Consider the following 16121-nt stretch of genomic DNA (forward strand, 5'->3'; position numbering starts at 1 on the left):
TAACTTTCTTTGACACGGGAACATATTTAATTTATAACTACGACTCAGTTGTCACTCAACCAATAATTACCCTTGTTCTGCAGCATTCTGAAGGATCTAAACCTATCATGTAAGTTTCATTTATCTTCTAAAAAAATTCCTGTTTCAAAGTTTTCTCTAATATTTCTTTCAAACGAATGAGTTTCATCAGGGCCTGACAGCATGAACTGGTGCTTTACTGAATACTTGCAAAAAATGAAAAATATATTTGGCATCTTTCCATGTCTTGGGATTTTAAGATATGTCTTGTTATTTTACTTTAAGAAATCCAAATATTTTCTTTATAAATGATATGTTTCTGAGTCTGAATAATCCTTTCCTCTGCAGTATTTTTGAACAGTGGCTCCGAAGGTACCGTCCTCTTCAAGAAGTTTATCCAGCAACCAACGCACCCATTGGACATAACCGGGATTCCTACATGGTTCCTTTCATACCCCTCTACAGGAATGGTGATTTCTTTATTCCATCCAGAGACCTGGGCTATGACTATAGCTACCTACAAGATCCTGGTAAAGTTCAATTTCTTTCACATAAATTGCTGAATAAAGTGTGACCGATTTCTTTTGAGAGAATACAAAACCTATGTTTGTACAATGTTATCACCAAATCCTTTAAATTGGGAAAGTGCATTACAGCCCCAAACTTATTACCAATTTATTACTACATGAACCAAGTTGCAAGGGTTTTCCAACTCATATTCATTCTGCTTAATATACATTTCATACATGAAGGCCATGGAAAGAGACTAGAATTAAAATCAGTGGGGAAAATGGGCTTGAAATATGACTATCTGCTGACTGTGGTGTGACTTCAAGTCCATGAATCTCAGTTTTTAACCTGAAATACTGGGATCAAAATATCTCATATAGATATTTTGATTAAGGAGCCTAGTGCATGTAGCAGTTTTGAAATCATCTTTGGGAACTCCCTGCTGGGTTACCAAGAAAAAATCTGGACATTTTATTATTCAAACCCAAATAATAACAACAACTTATGATAACTGCTATGCTATGATTAAGATAGAGATAAAAAAAACTCTAGAATTGTAATTAGATCTGGGTTTTAAATACATTTTTTTAGTAGATCTATATCAGTAACTTCTTGATAATGAACAGAGAGTAATGTCTCCCCTCACTCGAGAGCTTGCTACATGCAGATTCCATACATGCGTTATTAACCAACCTTATATTAGGTAAGTCTCATTATCACTAGAAAGAGGTGAGAATACTAATATGAGGAGAATTTAAGTGACTTTCCCAATATTAAACACCGATATGTGGAGGAGTGTGATATCAACACTGTACTACACAATGCTTCCGCTCTAAGAAGGTCAACATCCAAAAGCTGCAAAACAGCGTGTGGTTTGTGGGTAAGAGGCATTCAACAAGCACTGACATTTTATTATATTCATTGATAATTTGTGAAAACATAAATGGATAGATAAAATGAACAAATGAGTGACTTTTATCAACTCTTGTGCTAGACTTTAGTGACATAATGACTGACCTAGTTCCAGACCCCAAAGAGCTCTAAATTCAAAGTGAAAGTCAGACAATTGTGCAAGAAAGCATGAAACGTAGGCTGTGTTAAGTGTAGTACGAGAGTCATAACCTTTACAGAGAAGAAAACAATGACTTCTGAGTAGTTCCATCTAGAAAGACAAGACCAGGCCTTGAAGGAATAGCAGGAAGGTTGCAGATAAAAAGGGGCAGGGAATACCCTAAACTAAAAGGATAGCAGGAAAAATGAAGGTGGAAAGTGATATCATATATATAAAATTCCCTTATTTGAGTATGAATTATGGGAAATTACACAGAGGAGCTAAATTTAGCTATTCCACAGTAGCTAACACATAGTATTTTTTTATGTTCCAAGAACTCCTCTAGGAGGCTGTGTACATTATTTCCTTTAACATTCATAACTACCCTGCGAAGTAGGTACTGTTATTTCTTTTTCCTTTTCAAGGTGAGAAAACAGAGGCTTAAAGAATATAAACAACTTGTCCTAGTCCATCTAGTATGTTGCATAGCAGAACCACAATTTAGGGCCAATGAGAGAATGTGCATTTTATCCTTTTCCTCTCCTTTGGGGAACCACTAAACAGATGTGAGTTCAACTGACCTATTTTGATTTATCTGAATATCATAGCCAATGGAAGGCACACTGAAATGGCTGGCAGAGAAGATCAGATCTTTGAAAACCTTAAGAGAACAGGGGATTTTGCAAACTGTGGAGGTGTGGTAAGGGGAGTGGGTCATAAAGAGGGGCAGTCTCATTTAACGCTTTCCCTTTCTTGTGTAAATACCCATAGTACATAATGAGGGCAGCATATTGATAATGGCTTTCCAAAGATTCATCACTTAGGGTTTTATGATTTCCATTTTAGATTCATCACTTAGGGTTTTATGATTTCCATTTTAGAACATGCCAGACTCTTTCATTGACTCATGTTTTTGAATATGCTCTTCTCTCTGGCTAAATTCTGATGCTATTTATTCATCTGTCAAACTCTCGGATATCAAATCATTTATACATATATGTAGCCATGTTTATTCATTCCTTTACTAGAGTTACATGGCTATTTTCCTGAGGATAAATCTTTCCCTTCTCCACCTTGGCTGGGAGCCCTACAAGATCAGGATTGATATCTTGAAAGCTTTTCCTAAGTACCAACTGGTATCTGGTATGGAGTGAAATCAGTGAATTAGTTTGAGTTTAAGTGATATTTATCACAAAGGGTGGTATCTCTTAACCAATACAAGTAAAGCTTGTTAGAAAAATGTCATCCCTCTTAACACCCAGGTCATTTTTTGATATGTATTTTTACATGTGTCAAGTCTTCTATTACACTAGGTTTTTTTCTAAGTGGTTTTATTGATTTATTTATCCTTTCTGCATACATATGTTTAATAACTACCTTGAACAAGATGTAGTCTAAGATACTGTGGATACAGTGTCAAATAACACAGCCTCTATCTGTACAGAGCTTACATCCTAATGGAAGAGAAAGGCCTTAAACAACTACTTACCTAATGACTCATTTAGAGATGTCCCGTTTCTAGAGATCAACAAAGCGACGTTTCAGAGGATATCAGTATGAGAGGAAGAATTAATTATTTGATAAAGGGCTCCTCTTGATTATGGATTTTGGCCATAATGTTAGAATACTGGAAGCCTTAATAAACTGTAAACAGATCATGGTCAAATTAGAGTTTATAAAAGATCACTGTTCCTGCAGCATATAGGAAGTTTGTAGCAGTTGAAAGCATATTTAGGGAGGCCAGTGAAAACACTATTGTAAGTGTCTGCGGGAGAGATGAAGGCAGTTTGGCTTGCAGTGGTGGTGGTAGGAAAGGAGGCAGAAAGCACTAAAGAATTTGATATTATTTTGCAAAGAAAACTTACATAATTTGAAAAAAGGATTTTTATATGAGGTGAGAAAGAAAGAGATACTAGGGTTGCCTTTAAGCTTTCTGGGCTGTGAAAATAACGAATGGTGATGTAATTCACTGAGGTAGTAACAACAAGAGCCGGGCCAGACACAGAAGGAACCTCTGTGTTGCTTTTGTTACGGAGTGAAAGGGAGTGATATGAGACAGCAGGGGAAATAAGTTGCTATGTCATTTCTATTCTGTTTGGTAGGTGAGTAAATTGAGACCAGAAGGATAAAGTGACTGATTTTAAGTCACAAAGCTAGTAAGTGGCAAATATTATATTCCAAACCAATTATCTCTCTATTACTCCATGGAAGAAAGGGTCCTCCTTAACCCACACATGTCTTTCACACACATGTTTCACCTCATTGCTCCTTCCCTCATGTCCAAATGGGTACTTTTTACTGAAAGGCAACCAAACCCATTGGAGGAGTAAAGGAAGAGGAGACTCAAGTCACAGGAAGGGCTCAACAGTATTTATCATTTATTTCTAGTTAAATTCTTTTAAAATTAAAGGAAATCATATTTATCATGTAACCTCTATTTACTCTGCATTTTGTCAGATATCTTAAGTGCACTATATATTAAAGTGATTAATAGCAACATATGCTAGGCCTTTGCAGTCCCATTTTCAAAATAATTTTAAAATATATTAAAAACTGATGAAAAAAGTTTTCACATTTTAAAATTTCTTTTTTTTCTTTTACCTTTGTTTGCTTTCATTGTTTAGATATAAATTGCTATAATTCCAACTTATAAATCTTTTTTAATAATTTACCTCATGTGTGCCATTTGCAAGTGATTGTCCCTTCCTGATGAAAAGAAACACTAAATTTCAATATTGTTCAAATTATGCTTAATGAGTTCTAAGGTGTTTTAGAGGGATCTTAGTGACAGCGGGCAAAAGGACAGTGCCCGGGAAGAAGACGGCTAGCAGCAGTGGACAGGGTTTTAGCCCTATAGCCCCACTTACACCACAGGAGCTGCACTTTTATCTCCTGTGAATGAATACTGCTTTAATATACAAATTTCCCTGATTACTAAATTCCCCTGATTACAAAACAACATCCCTGTTTTAATTTTTCTGAGCCTTACTAAGTTTATGGTTAAAGGTGAGACTCTCATTTTAAATTTTACTTTGTGTTGCTACCCTAATTTTTGTTTAGTCTATTAAACAAAAATTCCTTTTCTCCTTGGTTTGTGGATCTCATTTCGACTTTATGTAAGTCTTACATATAATTGTAACTCCAGAATATGTGAAGATGCTTCTCTGTCTTTATTGTAGCAGGCATGTAATTAACTTTTAAAAAATAATTAGAACTTTTTGAAAGTCAAAAGGCAGAATCTCCATAGGAATGAACTTAGATGAAAAGGGAATTTACTGGTTTATAAAATTCAAGGAAAGGCAGAAATTGGGCTGACACTGAGGGACAGGGAGAGGCAGGGAACTAAGCACCCTAAAGACGGCCTCTCTCATTCTCTGACTCTTGTTACTCTCTGTCTCTGGTCTCTGCTTTTGGGAGTGTGCTGACTTCTTCCTGTCTTCCACATGTTGAATCTGTTATCAGCTCCTGAGCCATGGACTCTCAATCACAGCACAGTGAATCCTGAGTAATGATTATGATTGGCCCATCTTAAGTCAATGGTCCACCGCATATGAACTGCCTATTGTGGAGGAAATGGGTCATAAAGGAAGGTTATAGTTCCTCCATCAGCAAGGGTGGACAGGTGAGAATAGGGAGCAGATCTAGTTTCAAATATCCAAGGCTTAAGTAAGTTAATGTATTGCTCAAATAACAGTCTTGGTATGTTGTCCAGTTTCCACTTCATAATTTCAGGAACCAGAGCCACTCCCTTCTTATAGTTCCACAAGACCTAGGGTTTAACTTGGACCACGTGATCCATGATGGCTCTCCAAGACACAAACCACAATCCAGCTAAATAAGCAACAATAAAGAGGCATGCCATTTCTTTTTAAGGAAACTACCCCAAAGTTGCATATATTACTTTTGCTCAACACTTGAGTCACGGAGCCATAATCTGCTGCAGGGTGAAGCCCAATGTGCACTCTTCTTTCCTTTGTATTACAAAATGGATGTAGAATATGTTAGATTATCTGATAAACAGTGATGGGTACTTTAAAATCAAACAAAAGGATACCATAAATTATTGCCTTCCAGGAATAATAATGTAAGAAAGGAAATGTAATCATAGCATAATACTTGGTTCAACTTATGAATAATATCTAAATACTAAAAATAATAAAAATCATGATTTTGTTATATTGAAAAGATCAAAAAAAGAAGTTGTAAGAGAAGCATCGAACAGACCGACAAACACCAGAGGGAAGGCAGGGGAGGGTGGGAAGGGGGTCTAAGAGATCGATCAAAGGCCGAAGCCGGTTTGGCTCAGTGGATAGAGCGTCGGCCTGCGGACTGAAGGGTCCCGGGTTCGATTCCGGTCAAGGGCATGTACCTGGGTTGCAGGCACATCTCCAGTGGGAGATGTGCGGAAGGGGTGGGTGGTGGTTTCTTCTTCATCATGTTCTAACCTTGGTCTTTTTCCTTTCTTCTCTTGGGGAATCCATAAAATATTTTTTTTAAAAAAAAAAGAAACGACCAAAGGCTTGTTTCGTGTCGTATAGCCTTAACTAATGGGGTTTTTACTTTTGTTGTGTTTTTATTGTTTTGTTGAGTGTTAATTGGGGAAAAAGAAGGCATATGTAGATATGTCTTCACAATAAAGAATTTAAAATTTTTAAAAAAGTTGTAAGAGAACCAACTCATTATTTACATTTGAGGAATTCCAGAGATAAACTTGATAATTAAGAGATAGCAATATTTGCCTGTTATTTAGAAATTGGGAGACAAAATACTAGAATAAATAGCTCAACGAGTTTTAGTAAACTGTCTTGGGGCCAGGCACTGTGTAATTTATAGATTATATATTATCTATATACTCTAAAACATTCCAACAAGGTGATATTATTATTTTCCTATTTTCCTGATGAAGACACTAAGGCAGTGGTTCTCAACCTTCTGGCCCTTTCAATACAGTTCCTCATGTTGTGACCCAACCATAAAATTATTTTCGTTGCTACTTCATAACTGTAATGTTGCTACTGTTATGAATCATAATGTAAATGTCTGATATACAGGATGGTCTTAGGCGACCCCTGTGAAAGGGTCGTTCGACCGCCAAAGGGGTCGCGACCCACAGGTTGAGAACCGCTGCATTAAGGTATAGGAATATTAGGTATAACCTCCCTAAGCTCTTACAGCTGATAAGTATCAGGGCTGACTTTCAAACTCAAACATCTGACTCCAAAGTATTATGCAAGGATGATGGTGATGGTGGTGGTGATGGTGATGGTGGTGATGACCACAATAATTTTAAAACATTGAATGCCTTTCTATTTCAGATCCAGACTTTTTTCAAGACTACATTAAGCCCTACTTAGAACAAGCAAGGCAGATCTGGCCATGGCTCACTGGGGCGGCTGTAGTGGGGTCTGTCCTCACGGCTGTGCTGGGAGGGCTCATTGGCCTGTTGTGTCGTCATCATCGTCGAAAGAGAAAGCAGCTCTCTGAAGAACAGCAGCCACTCCTCATGGAAAAGGATGATTACCACAGCTTGTTGTACCAGAGCCATTTATAAAAGGCTTAGACACTAGAGTAGGGCCAGAAAGCCAGACCTCTCTCTGATTCAGATGCTGTTCAAGTCCCCAGGGCATGTCCCCACAGAAATCCCTGGTATTTGCCTGTGAAGACCATTATCAGAATTGTAATCTAATACAAAGTGAACCCCTCTTCTATCTCAGATAGACACACCCGTGCTGGCCTTGCTGGTTTTTGTTCATCCTTTTGACAATTTCCCTCAAGCCCCATATTTTCAAGGAAAGAATGCTATTTGGTCATTCGTAACTGTTACTTGTATCTGGATAAACTTATAAAATGTGGGAATCCTTTTAATTCTTTCCTTCTCATTGTTTAATGGTGTTTCCTTTTTATTGTCTTTGGCTTTAATAAAATAGTAACAAATTTATACTGAGTTCTTTGAGCTTGAGAAGGGCATTTTTATTTTTCTCAGGAAGCATAATGTTTCCCTTACATTTTATAGTCCTGCTCCAAAATGTTTATAAACATTACATATAAAACAACCTTCCACTCTTTCCTGCCATAGTACTGACTATACTTTTGAAGGTCACTGAAAACAAGGGCCTTGCCCTTCAATAGATCTGGCTATGTGCCTGTCTCAAAATGTGCTCGTTAAATATGTTGACAGTGTAAGAGACAGTAGATAGGCATAAGCAGAGAAGGAACAATAGGCCAGGTACACAAGGTCACCAGGGCAGAAATTCCTAGGTATCTGGCAACTAGCAAAATTGGAAAGATAAGACCTCTCCCCCTGGTGACTTCCTCCCCTGGCATACTGCTCATCATGCAGTTCAGACCCCTGACCTTTCATCTCACTGGTCATGTGATTCAGACCCTTCCCTGACCTTTCCTCCCCTAGCATGTGGCTAATCATGTGATAGATCCATTAGAAGAGGAACAAGGAGCCCAAAGAATAGCCTCATACGATTCCCATAAAAGCCCTTGCATGATTACTCCCTTAAGCACTAAATCCTCAGAACAATGAGGTTCTGATCTGCATCAAGTAATTTTAAGAACAAAGCCTCTGGTCTGTGGACCACAGAGACAGAGTTTTAGACAAACTAGAGAGAACATATAGGCCTCAGTTGTGTTTTAGCTCCAGTTCCAAAAAAGCAGCAAAACCAGAGAAAGTGACACCATGGCTGACATCAGGGCCACATGCAAAGACTAATGACCCCTTACCCTAGTGCCAACCAATCAGTAGAGACCAGGACCCTGAGAAAATACACCTGAAAAACTGATATTTCATTGAGATGCTCTCTGGGACCTCCCCTCAGATCCCCACCTTTAGAGAAAGGATAAAAACCCTCAGAGGAGGACCAGTGCTAGATCTTGCTCTCTCTGGAGAACACCTGTGCCTTTCCCCCTTCTTCCCAGAAAGTACCTTTACTCTCTTCCTTCTAAGCTCCAAGGGCCCTTCTTTTTCCTCTGTAACTTTTTTCATGAGCCCACACAGCCCAGTTGGCTCATTTCTTCCATGGCTCACTTCTTCTACCTCTGTGACTTTCTAAATAAACTTTTGCTGGTATTTGAGTCTTGGCTCTGAATTCTTTCTTAGCCAAAACTCAAGGACCAAGGTTGTTGAACCAAGGTCTGGTGCCATTTCTTTGCTAACAACAATGACAATAATAATCCTATTAAGAGACCTTTTGTCTCTTAAGAAGAATTTTATTTAATTAGAGAATGTATAAAATTCTACAAAACATTTCAAGGTTGAGAACAATTATGTGAATATCAGTCTGTCTTCAATTTTAGTTAAACAACATTCCTATTTTTCTTAACTATTAAGATCCTACATTAAAATGTCTAGATAAGCCGAACCGGTTTGGCTCAGTGGATAGAGCATCGGCCTGTGGACTGAGGGGTCCCAGGTTCGATTCCGGTCAAGGGCATGTTCCTGGGTTGCGGGCACATCCCCGGTGGGGGGCATGCAGGAGGCAGCTGATCGATCTCTCTCATCGATGTTTCTAGCTCTCTGTCCCTCTCCCTTCTTCTCTATAAAAAATCAATAAAATATTTTTTTAAAAAAGTCTAGATAATCCTGCTATCTGAATTCAACTGGGTCCAGATGAATTTCTAGAAATACTCCAATTTATGTGAGAGCCTGGGGGAGGAGGGGATGAGAGTGAGCTGGAAGAGTCTTATGGGGTAAAAAGGAGGACCTATGTAATACTTTAAACAATAAAGATATTTTTTAAAAATACAAGAACCAATAGATAGAAGTTATAAGTATCCAATAAAAGGAAAAACTATCCAATACTCAGAGCATTCAAAACAAAATCAACATTCTTGGAAAATAGTAAGTAGTTGCCACTGTAAGTTTTCACATATAGTGTGGATGGCTTCTTCAACATGAATTCTATAAAGAGACTTTAAGTATTGAGTCTATAGTAATGCTTACTTATTTATTTTTAAAATTAATAACTTATTATCTTCAGTTCCCTTCTACCTAGTTTGTATTTGTCTGCTCATTTTATTTTTTTCTTTCAGTTTGACTACTTAATTTTCAGCGTCATCTCTGAACAATGTCTTTCCACTCTGTATTCCATGCTTTGAAGACAGAATGATCCAATCCAGGCTCCCAGAAACCTGTGTGGGTCTGGCACCTGAACCTCTGCATCTATGGGAGTATATTTAAGAGAACACACCTGTATGGTACCTTTCACCTAAAATTTTCTACAATCCCTGTAAAGTCTGAATTTTAGTGTTCAGATTATTTATAAATGCATTTAAAAAGGAATTGACTGAAAATAAATGAGCTCTTGAAAATGCCTTTATCTAGAAAAGACTGATCTAAATCAAGATCATGTAATTTTAAATGGTTACATTTCATTTAGTCCCAGTTTGAATTCAAAGAAAAGTAGACATCATCCTATTATACACACACTAGAGGCCTGGTGCACGAATTCGTGCATGGGTGGGGTCTGGCCAGCCTATCCTGATCAGACCCATTGGCCACGCCTGCCGGGGGAGGGGCTGCAGGCGGTTGGGCGGGCAGCCCTGCCCCCAATCAGAGAGGAGGGGGCTGATCAGGAGCGGGGCCAGCTTGGGGGAGGGGCCGTGGGCGGTTGGCCTGCTGGCCCCGCCCCCTGGTCAAATTCTCAGTCAAGGGGACAATTTGCATATTAGGCTTTGATTATATGGGATGATTTTGGCTAATTTTCATCTAGAATACATAGAAATGTACAAATATTGCTGACTCTTAGAAATTATCACTGGCTCTTAGAAATTACTAATAGTTAATAAACTCAGCAGTATTCCTCTCCTAACTCTCATTAGTTGTCAGACTTACCATTGGCAATTTTGTTTAATTTCTGATGCCTATTGGAGAAAAGTCAGACAAGGGATGAGGAGCAGCGTATTTATTAACTCAGTAGGATCTGTGGGACCAGGGCAAATACTGGGAAGTCTATTCTCAGCTTGGTGCATAACCAGGAAAAATATTTTTTTAAATAAATTAGCCAGGGCATCTAAGGAGTGGATTCAATTTAGAGAGAAATTGGAGAAACATAAAACCAGTAACAATGAGTGGGAAAGGAAAACTGGCTAAAGGTCTGCAGAAGACGCTGGAGAAGCAGTAACCATGAATGTGGTTGCCTTCAGCCTGATCTCAGAACACAAGTACTTAGCTGGGTTTGATTTGAAGGTGAAATTTTAGTCCAGGGGTGTTTTTACAAAGTATCTTGAATATAATCCACTCAAGGAATTTTCATGATCACTGACAGGAATCTGTATAAAGTCATTCTTTTCTCTATCATGAGGCAATTCCCTCCTTTATCACTGCACTTCAACAGAGAATACTGTTTTGTTTCTACAGAGGAGGGGTGGGGAACCTTTTTTCTGCCAAGGGCTATTTGGATAGTTATTAATATTACTAGAGGCCCAGTGCACAATATTCGTGCACTGGGGAGTGTGGGAGTCCCTCAGCCCGACCTGCACCCTCTCCAATATGGGAGCCCTCAGGGGAGCCCTCTCCAATCCGGGAGTTTCTGTCTGTCTTTACAATCATGTGAGCGAATTGTCTGAGACCCCGACTCAGTTTGGTTTGTTGCTCACAGAATAATAGAGGCTTTTTTTTTTCTCTTTGCTTCATTGGTGGAGATTTCCTGGAAGTTTCAGGATATCTTCCCTTTAATTTTTCCTAGACACTCTGATTTTACTTATGTCTCTCACCTTTGCTTTCCCTCTATCCCCCACCGCAACAGTAACTTGTTCCAGGTTCACTTTGCTCTAGTGTCTAGGTACAGTGGTTCTCAACATTCTGGCCCTTTAAATACAGTTCTTCATGTTGTGACCCAACCATAAAATTATTTTTGTTGCTACTTCATAACTGTAATGTTGCTACTGTTATGAATCGTAATGTAAATATCTGATATGCAGGATGGACTTAGGCAACCCCTGTGAAAGGGTTGTTCGACCAACAAAGGGGTCACGACCCACAGGTTGAGAACTGCTGCTCTAGTGTCTAGGAACAGCCGTGGGCAAACTATGGCCCGCGGGCCGAATCCGGCCCGTTTGAAATGAATAAAACTAAAAAAAAACAAAACACCGTACCCTTTTATGTAATGATGTTTACTTTGAATTTATATTAGTTCACACAAACACTCCATCCATGCTTTTGTTCCAGCCCTCCGGTCCAGTTTAAGAACCCATTGTGGCCCTCGAGTCAAAAAGTTTGTCCACCCCTGGTCTAGGAGATCCGTCTGCCACCAGAACTACGATTCCCAGCATTCCTGGTGCTCCCCGCACTCTGGGCTTCCACTTCCAGACCTGGGGCTGCCACCAGAACTACTATTCTCAGAATTCCTGATGCTCCCCATGCTCTTGGTTTTCCCTTCCTGCTCTGTCTCTGTCCCATGGCCTCCCACTCTGCCAAGTCCTCCAAGCCGCCAGCTCTCCCTCTCTGCTCTCCATCTGGTGGCTTGGGGAGCCAAGTTCCCCAAGCTGCTCCATTCTCCGCCGGCTCTCCCACTCTGCTCTCCACCCGGCACCTGTGTATGCAAATTAATCCACCACTTTTGTTGGGTTAATTTGCATACTCACTCCTGATTGGCTGGTGAGCGTAGCGGAGGGACAGTCAATTTACATGTTTCTCTTTTATTATATAGATTCTCAGGCCATAGAAAATTATCACTTCAAAATTAGTCTGCTTCGGTCAAACATTTAATTAATTCACCCCTAATGCCTTGGCAGGACTAGACCAAATGATTTCAGGGGCTGGACATTCCCACCCCGGCTATAGATGCTCAAGGTAACAGGTGTAGCAGCAATCTATAATAATGAAAACGTGATATGCTAATTAGACCGGAGAGCCAAATGACCTTCCGGATATCCTTCCAGACGACCTTTCAAATGAAGCCAGCGCTGTGAGGGCCGAGGCAAGACACTGTGGATGTGAGGGCCAAACCCCTTGCATGAATTTCATGCATCGGGCCTCTAGTATTTGTTATAAAAGCACCACCACGTTTGATACCTTGGTTTCCTCAAGGAGGTACCAAAATTACATGATTGATATTTCAAGACACCTGAAAGTTTTATTTAATTCTAATTAACATTATATTCTGTGGCATTGTTTTATAATATGGCTTTTATAAACTGATCCATTTTTGACTCTGCCCTTTTTCACATTATAAGTCACATTTTGTCACAGAGAAAAAAATAAGCAGCTGCCACTTTTTTGTTCTTCGTTCTGTGTTTTACATAAAAAAAGGATTTTTGTACCCAACCTTTCCAACTTGTCAAATATATAATTCTCCATCTGTAAAACTAAGTATGTGATGGGTACAAGTCATTTCAGCCACTGTCTCTAGCAGGCTGACAAGTGGCATTGATTGTGAATGCTTTAAAATAGCCTTTTCCTTGTTTATATGGGCTTTGATTTGTAGCAACCCTTTTCTTTGTCACCATAAAAGGGCCTCAATGGGGCCACCTATTGTGAGCCTGTGCTATTTTGGAGGATGTATCAGGAGAACAAAGTTCCACTCTCCTTTTGATTAAACTTCTGAAAGTTGCTGAAATGCAAGTAAAAATCGCTTTTTGCTTGTTTGTTTGTTTTAATTTTATGATGCTTATTTTTAAAAGCCTTTGCTAGTTTGTACAAAATAAAGAAGATAAAATTGCCCCTGGCATCCACTGGAGACCTTAAGGCAGTGGTTCTCAACCTTCTGGCCCTTTAAATACAGTTCCTCAGGTTATGACCCAACCATAAAATTATTTTGTTGCTACTTCATAACTGTAATGTTGCTACTGTTATGAATCATAATGTAAATATCTGATATGCAGGATGGTCTCATGCGAACCCTGTGAAAGGGTCGTTCGACCGCTAAAGAGGTTATGACCCAGAGGTTGAGAACCGCTGCCTTGAGGACTTCCAAATCATTAAACTATAACTTTTAAATAGGAATAGTTTAGAATCTTCTTTAAATAAAAGCATTATTAAAACTCTATATAGTCCATGTTTACCTAATTGTTTTGTGCCTTGCTTTCTTAATGGTAATATAAGAAATTATTCATATGACTTCATGTTTATCTACCAATTCTTGTAGGTTTCACAATCATAATCATACAGTTTTCTAATTCTGTATTTAAAAATAAATAACAAAGATGTTACAAGATAGTGACTGGTTATGATGCTCCAAGAACTGTACTAAGTGCTTCATGTACATGTGAACTTATTTAATCTTCATATTATTGATATGAAAATAAGTATTATTTTTGTGTATTCATATGAGGAGCCTGTAGCTTCCATAGGAGATATACTTTACCCAGGCTTACATGTCTGTTCAGTAGTTTAGGTAACTGAGGTGGGATTTGAATCCAGTGTCTCTTAGATGATTCGTAATTATAAATTTCATTGTTGTTTGTATTCAATTATGTTGATGTGTCATAACTTACCAGGTTCTTGCTACTAGATAGTTAGGCTTTACCTAGCTTTTAAATTATGTTTAGTGTTATAAGGAATATCTTGGTACATTTGGCATCTGATTTCTCTTAAATTATTTTCCAGTGGTATGATCTCTGAGTCAAAGCATATAAATAATTTTATGGTTTTTCTAATGAATTGCCACAGTGCTTTTGAAAAGGGTTGGGTGGATTTAAAAATGCAAAGAAAATTCTAAACATAAGAGATCAAAAGGAATAAAGAAGAAAACGAAAAGATGAAGGAAGACTTGCAATTCTCTTTGAGAGGAGCTGAAGACCCTAATTGGAGCTTGAAATAGTGCTTCCTCTCATAAAATATATAGTTTTCAAATTAAAACCTTTATTTGCTGGATACTTTTCCCCTCACTAAAATTAGAATGAAATTCAGACTCAGGCCATCCTAGAGAGATAGGGAATAACACGAATATAAATTGGTCCCAAAAGAAGATATTTTCAGAAATGTGTACATCTTGGCTAGGTAAAGAGGTATGTGTGCCTCAAGAATAATGCAGAAATAAAAACAGCAAAAACAGAAATCCAACCGTGGAAGAATAAGCGCAGGGCATCAAAACAGTGTGAATCAAAGCGGAGTCGGGTTCAGCTGATGGGATACACAGAGACCACGTGACAGGGGTCTGGAAGGCAGGGAAGGCCCTGAAAACACAGCCCGAGACCAGTTTGAACACCTTGTTTGTATCGCTTTTTGAACAAAAACTGCCCTCTTTTTAGGATCTGGCCAGTCTTCCTTATCAGATCATGTCATTTTTAACAGTCTTGCCAGAGTAATTGTAAAGAATGGATGTGTTTGTGTCCGTGTGCATGTGTTTGGAAATAAAGTACAGAAAGACTAACATTTTCCCACCTTTCTCCAATATCAAAAGGAACTTTGCTGCTGATTGTATCATTGCTACTGAAGTCAATTACCACAAACACAGTGGCATAAACAACACGGATTTATCTTGGAATTCAATAAACCAGAAGCCCCATATGGGTCCCACTGAGCTAAAATCCCGGCCACATTAGTTGTGATTTTGGGGGAGACGCTAGGGAAGAATTAATTTCCTTACCTTTTCTAGCTCCTAGAGACATTCAAGAGGTTCTCCAACAACATTGTTTCATTCCATCTCGTTTCATTATAATGATGATGAAGAAAAAGACCAACTCGCAGCCGGGTCACTGCCTCTATGGAGTTTGCACGTTCGTTCTCCCCATGTCTGTGTGGGTTTCCTCCGCGTCCACCGGTTTCCTCCCACATCCCCAAGATGCGCCCAGGAGGTGAACCAGCGCGTCCACACTGTCCGGGTCTGAGCGAGCGTGGCCCACGGGAGTGCGCCCCGAGATGGAAGGCGTCTGTCCAGGGCGGGCTCCCGCCTTGCACCCTGAGCTGCTGGGAGAGGCTGGGCGGCCCACGTGACCCGGAACTGGGCCAAGCTGATTGGAAAAGAATTATCTTGTTTTTATAAACCGTTCTTAAATGTATGTGCAGCTCACATTTATTTTAATGTCTAGTGTTAGAAGTGTTGTAGGTCTTTATTTAAAAATTTGGTGACGTTTTCGTAACCAGAAATATGCCATAGAAACGTCACTCTTGTTTATATTAATTAGCCCAGGGTTCCATTGGTTTCATGCACCAAGTTTCTCTTAAAGTCGCAGATTACAAGAATCTCTGGAAGATGTTAAGTGAGGACTTAAAGTGCATTCCTTGTCTTGTGGCCTCTCTCCATCTTCAAACACTGGAATGTTGTTTTGCTCTCATCATTCTTTTGTAGTCACATCTCTCTGTGACTGACTACAGGCAGGGAGATGATCTGCTTTCACACATTCATGTTTCAACTTACCTGGTGCTCCTGCAGACTCCATCTCAAAGTCCTTACCTTTAACCATATCTGAAAAGCTCCTTTGCCATGGAAGGACATATAGTCATAGGTTCTGGGGATTAAGACAGGTACATTTTTGGGACGGGTGTACGGAGAGCTTATTCTGCCTATAATACTGATTTAAAAACTAACAAGGAAAATTGGCCAGGTGATAAAGTACTCTTAATGGGAGGTTAGCACAGCACAGGCTGTGA

General features: G+C 39.2%; 1 protein-coding gene across 1 annotated transcript; it reads left to right on the forward strand.

The window, feature by feature from the left end:
- Positions 1 to 366: 366 nt before the first annotated feature.
- LOC102436767 (tyrosinase-like) lies at positions 367 to 7517 on the forward strand (the record flags this gene model as incomplete). Its single annotated transcript, XM_006108739.3, has 2 exons — positions 367 to 548; positions 6895 to 7517. Coding segments are annotated over 2 exons (418 nt in total), but the record flags the coding sequence as incomplete, so codon positions are not given.
- Positions 7518 to 16121: the final 8604 nt, after the last annotated feature.

Source organism: Myotis lucifugus, unplaced genomic scaffold (assembly GCF_000147115.1).
Source record: "Myotis lucifugus unplaced genomic scaffold, Myoluc2.0 scaffold_3339, whole genome shotgun sequence".
NCBI classification, from domain to species: Eukaryota; Metazoa; Chordata; class Mammalia; order Chiroptera; family Vespertilionidae; genus Myotis; species Myotis lucifugus.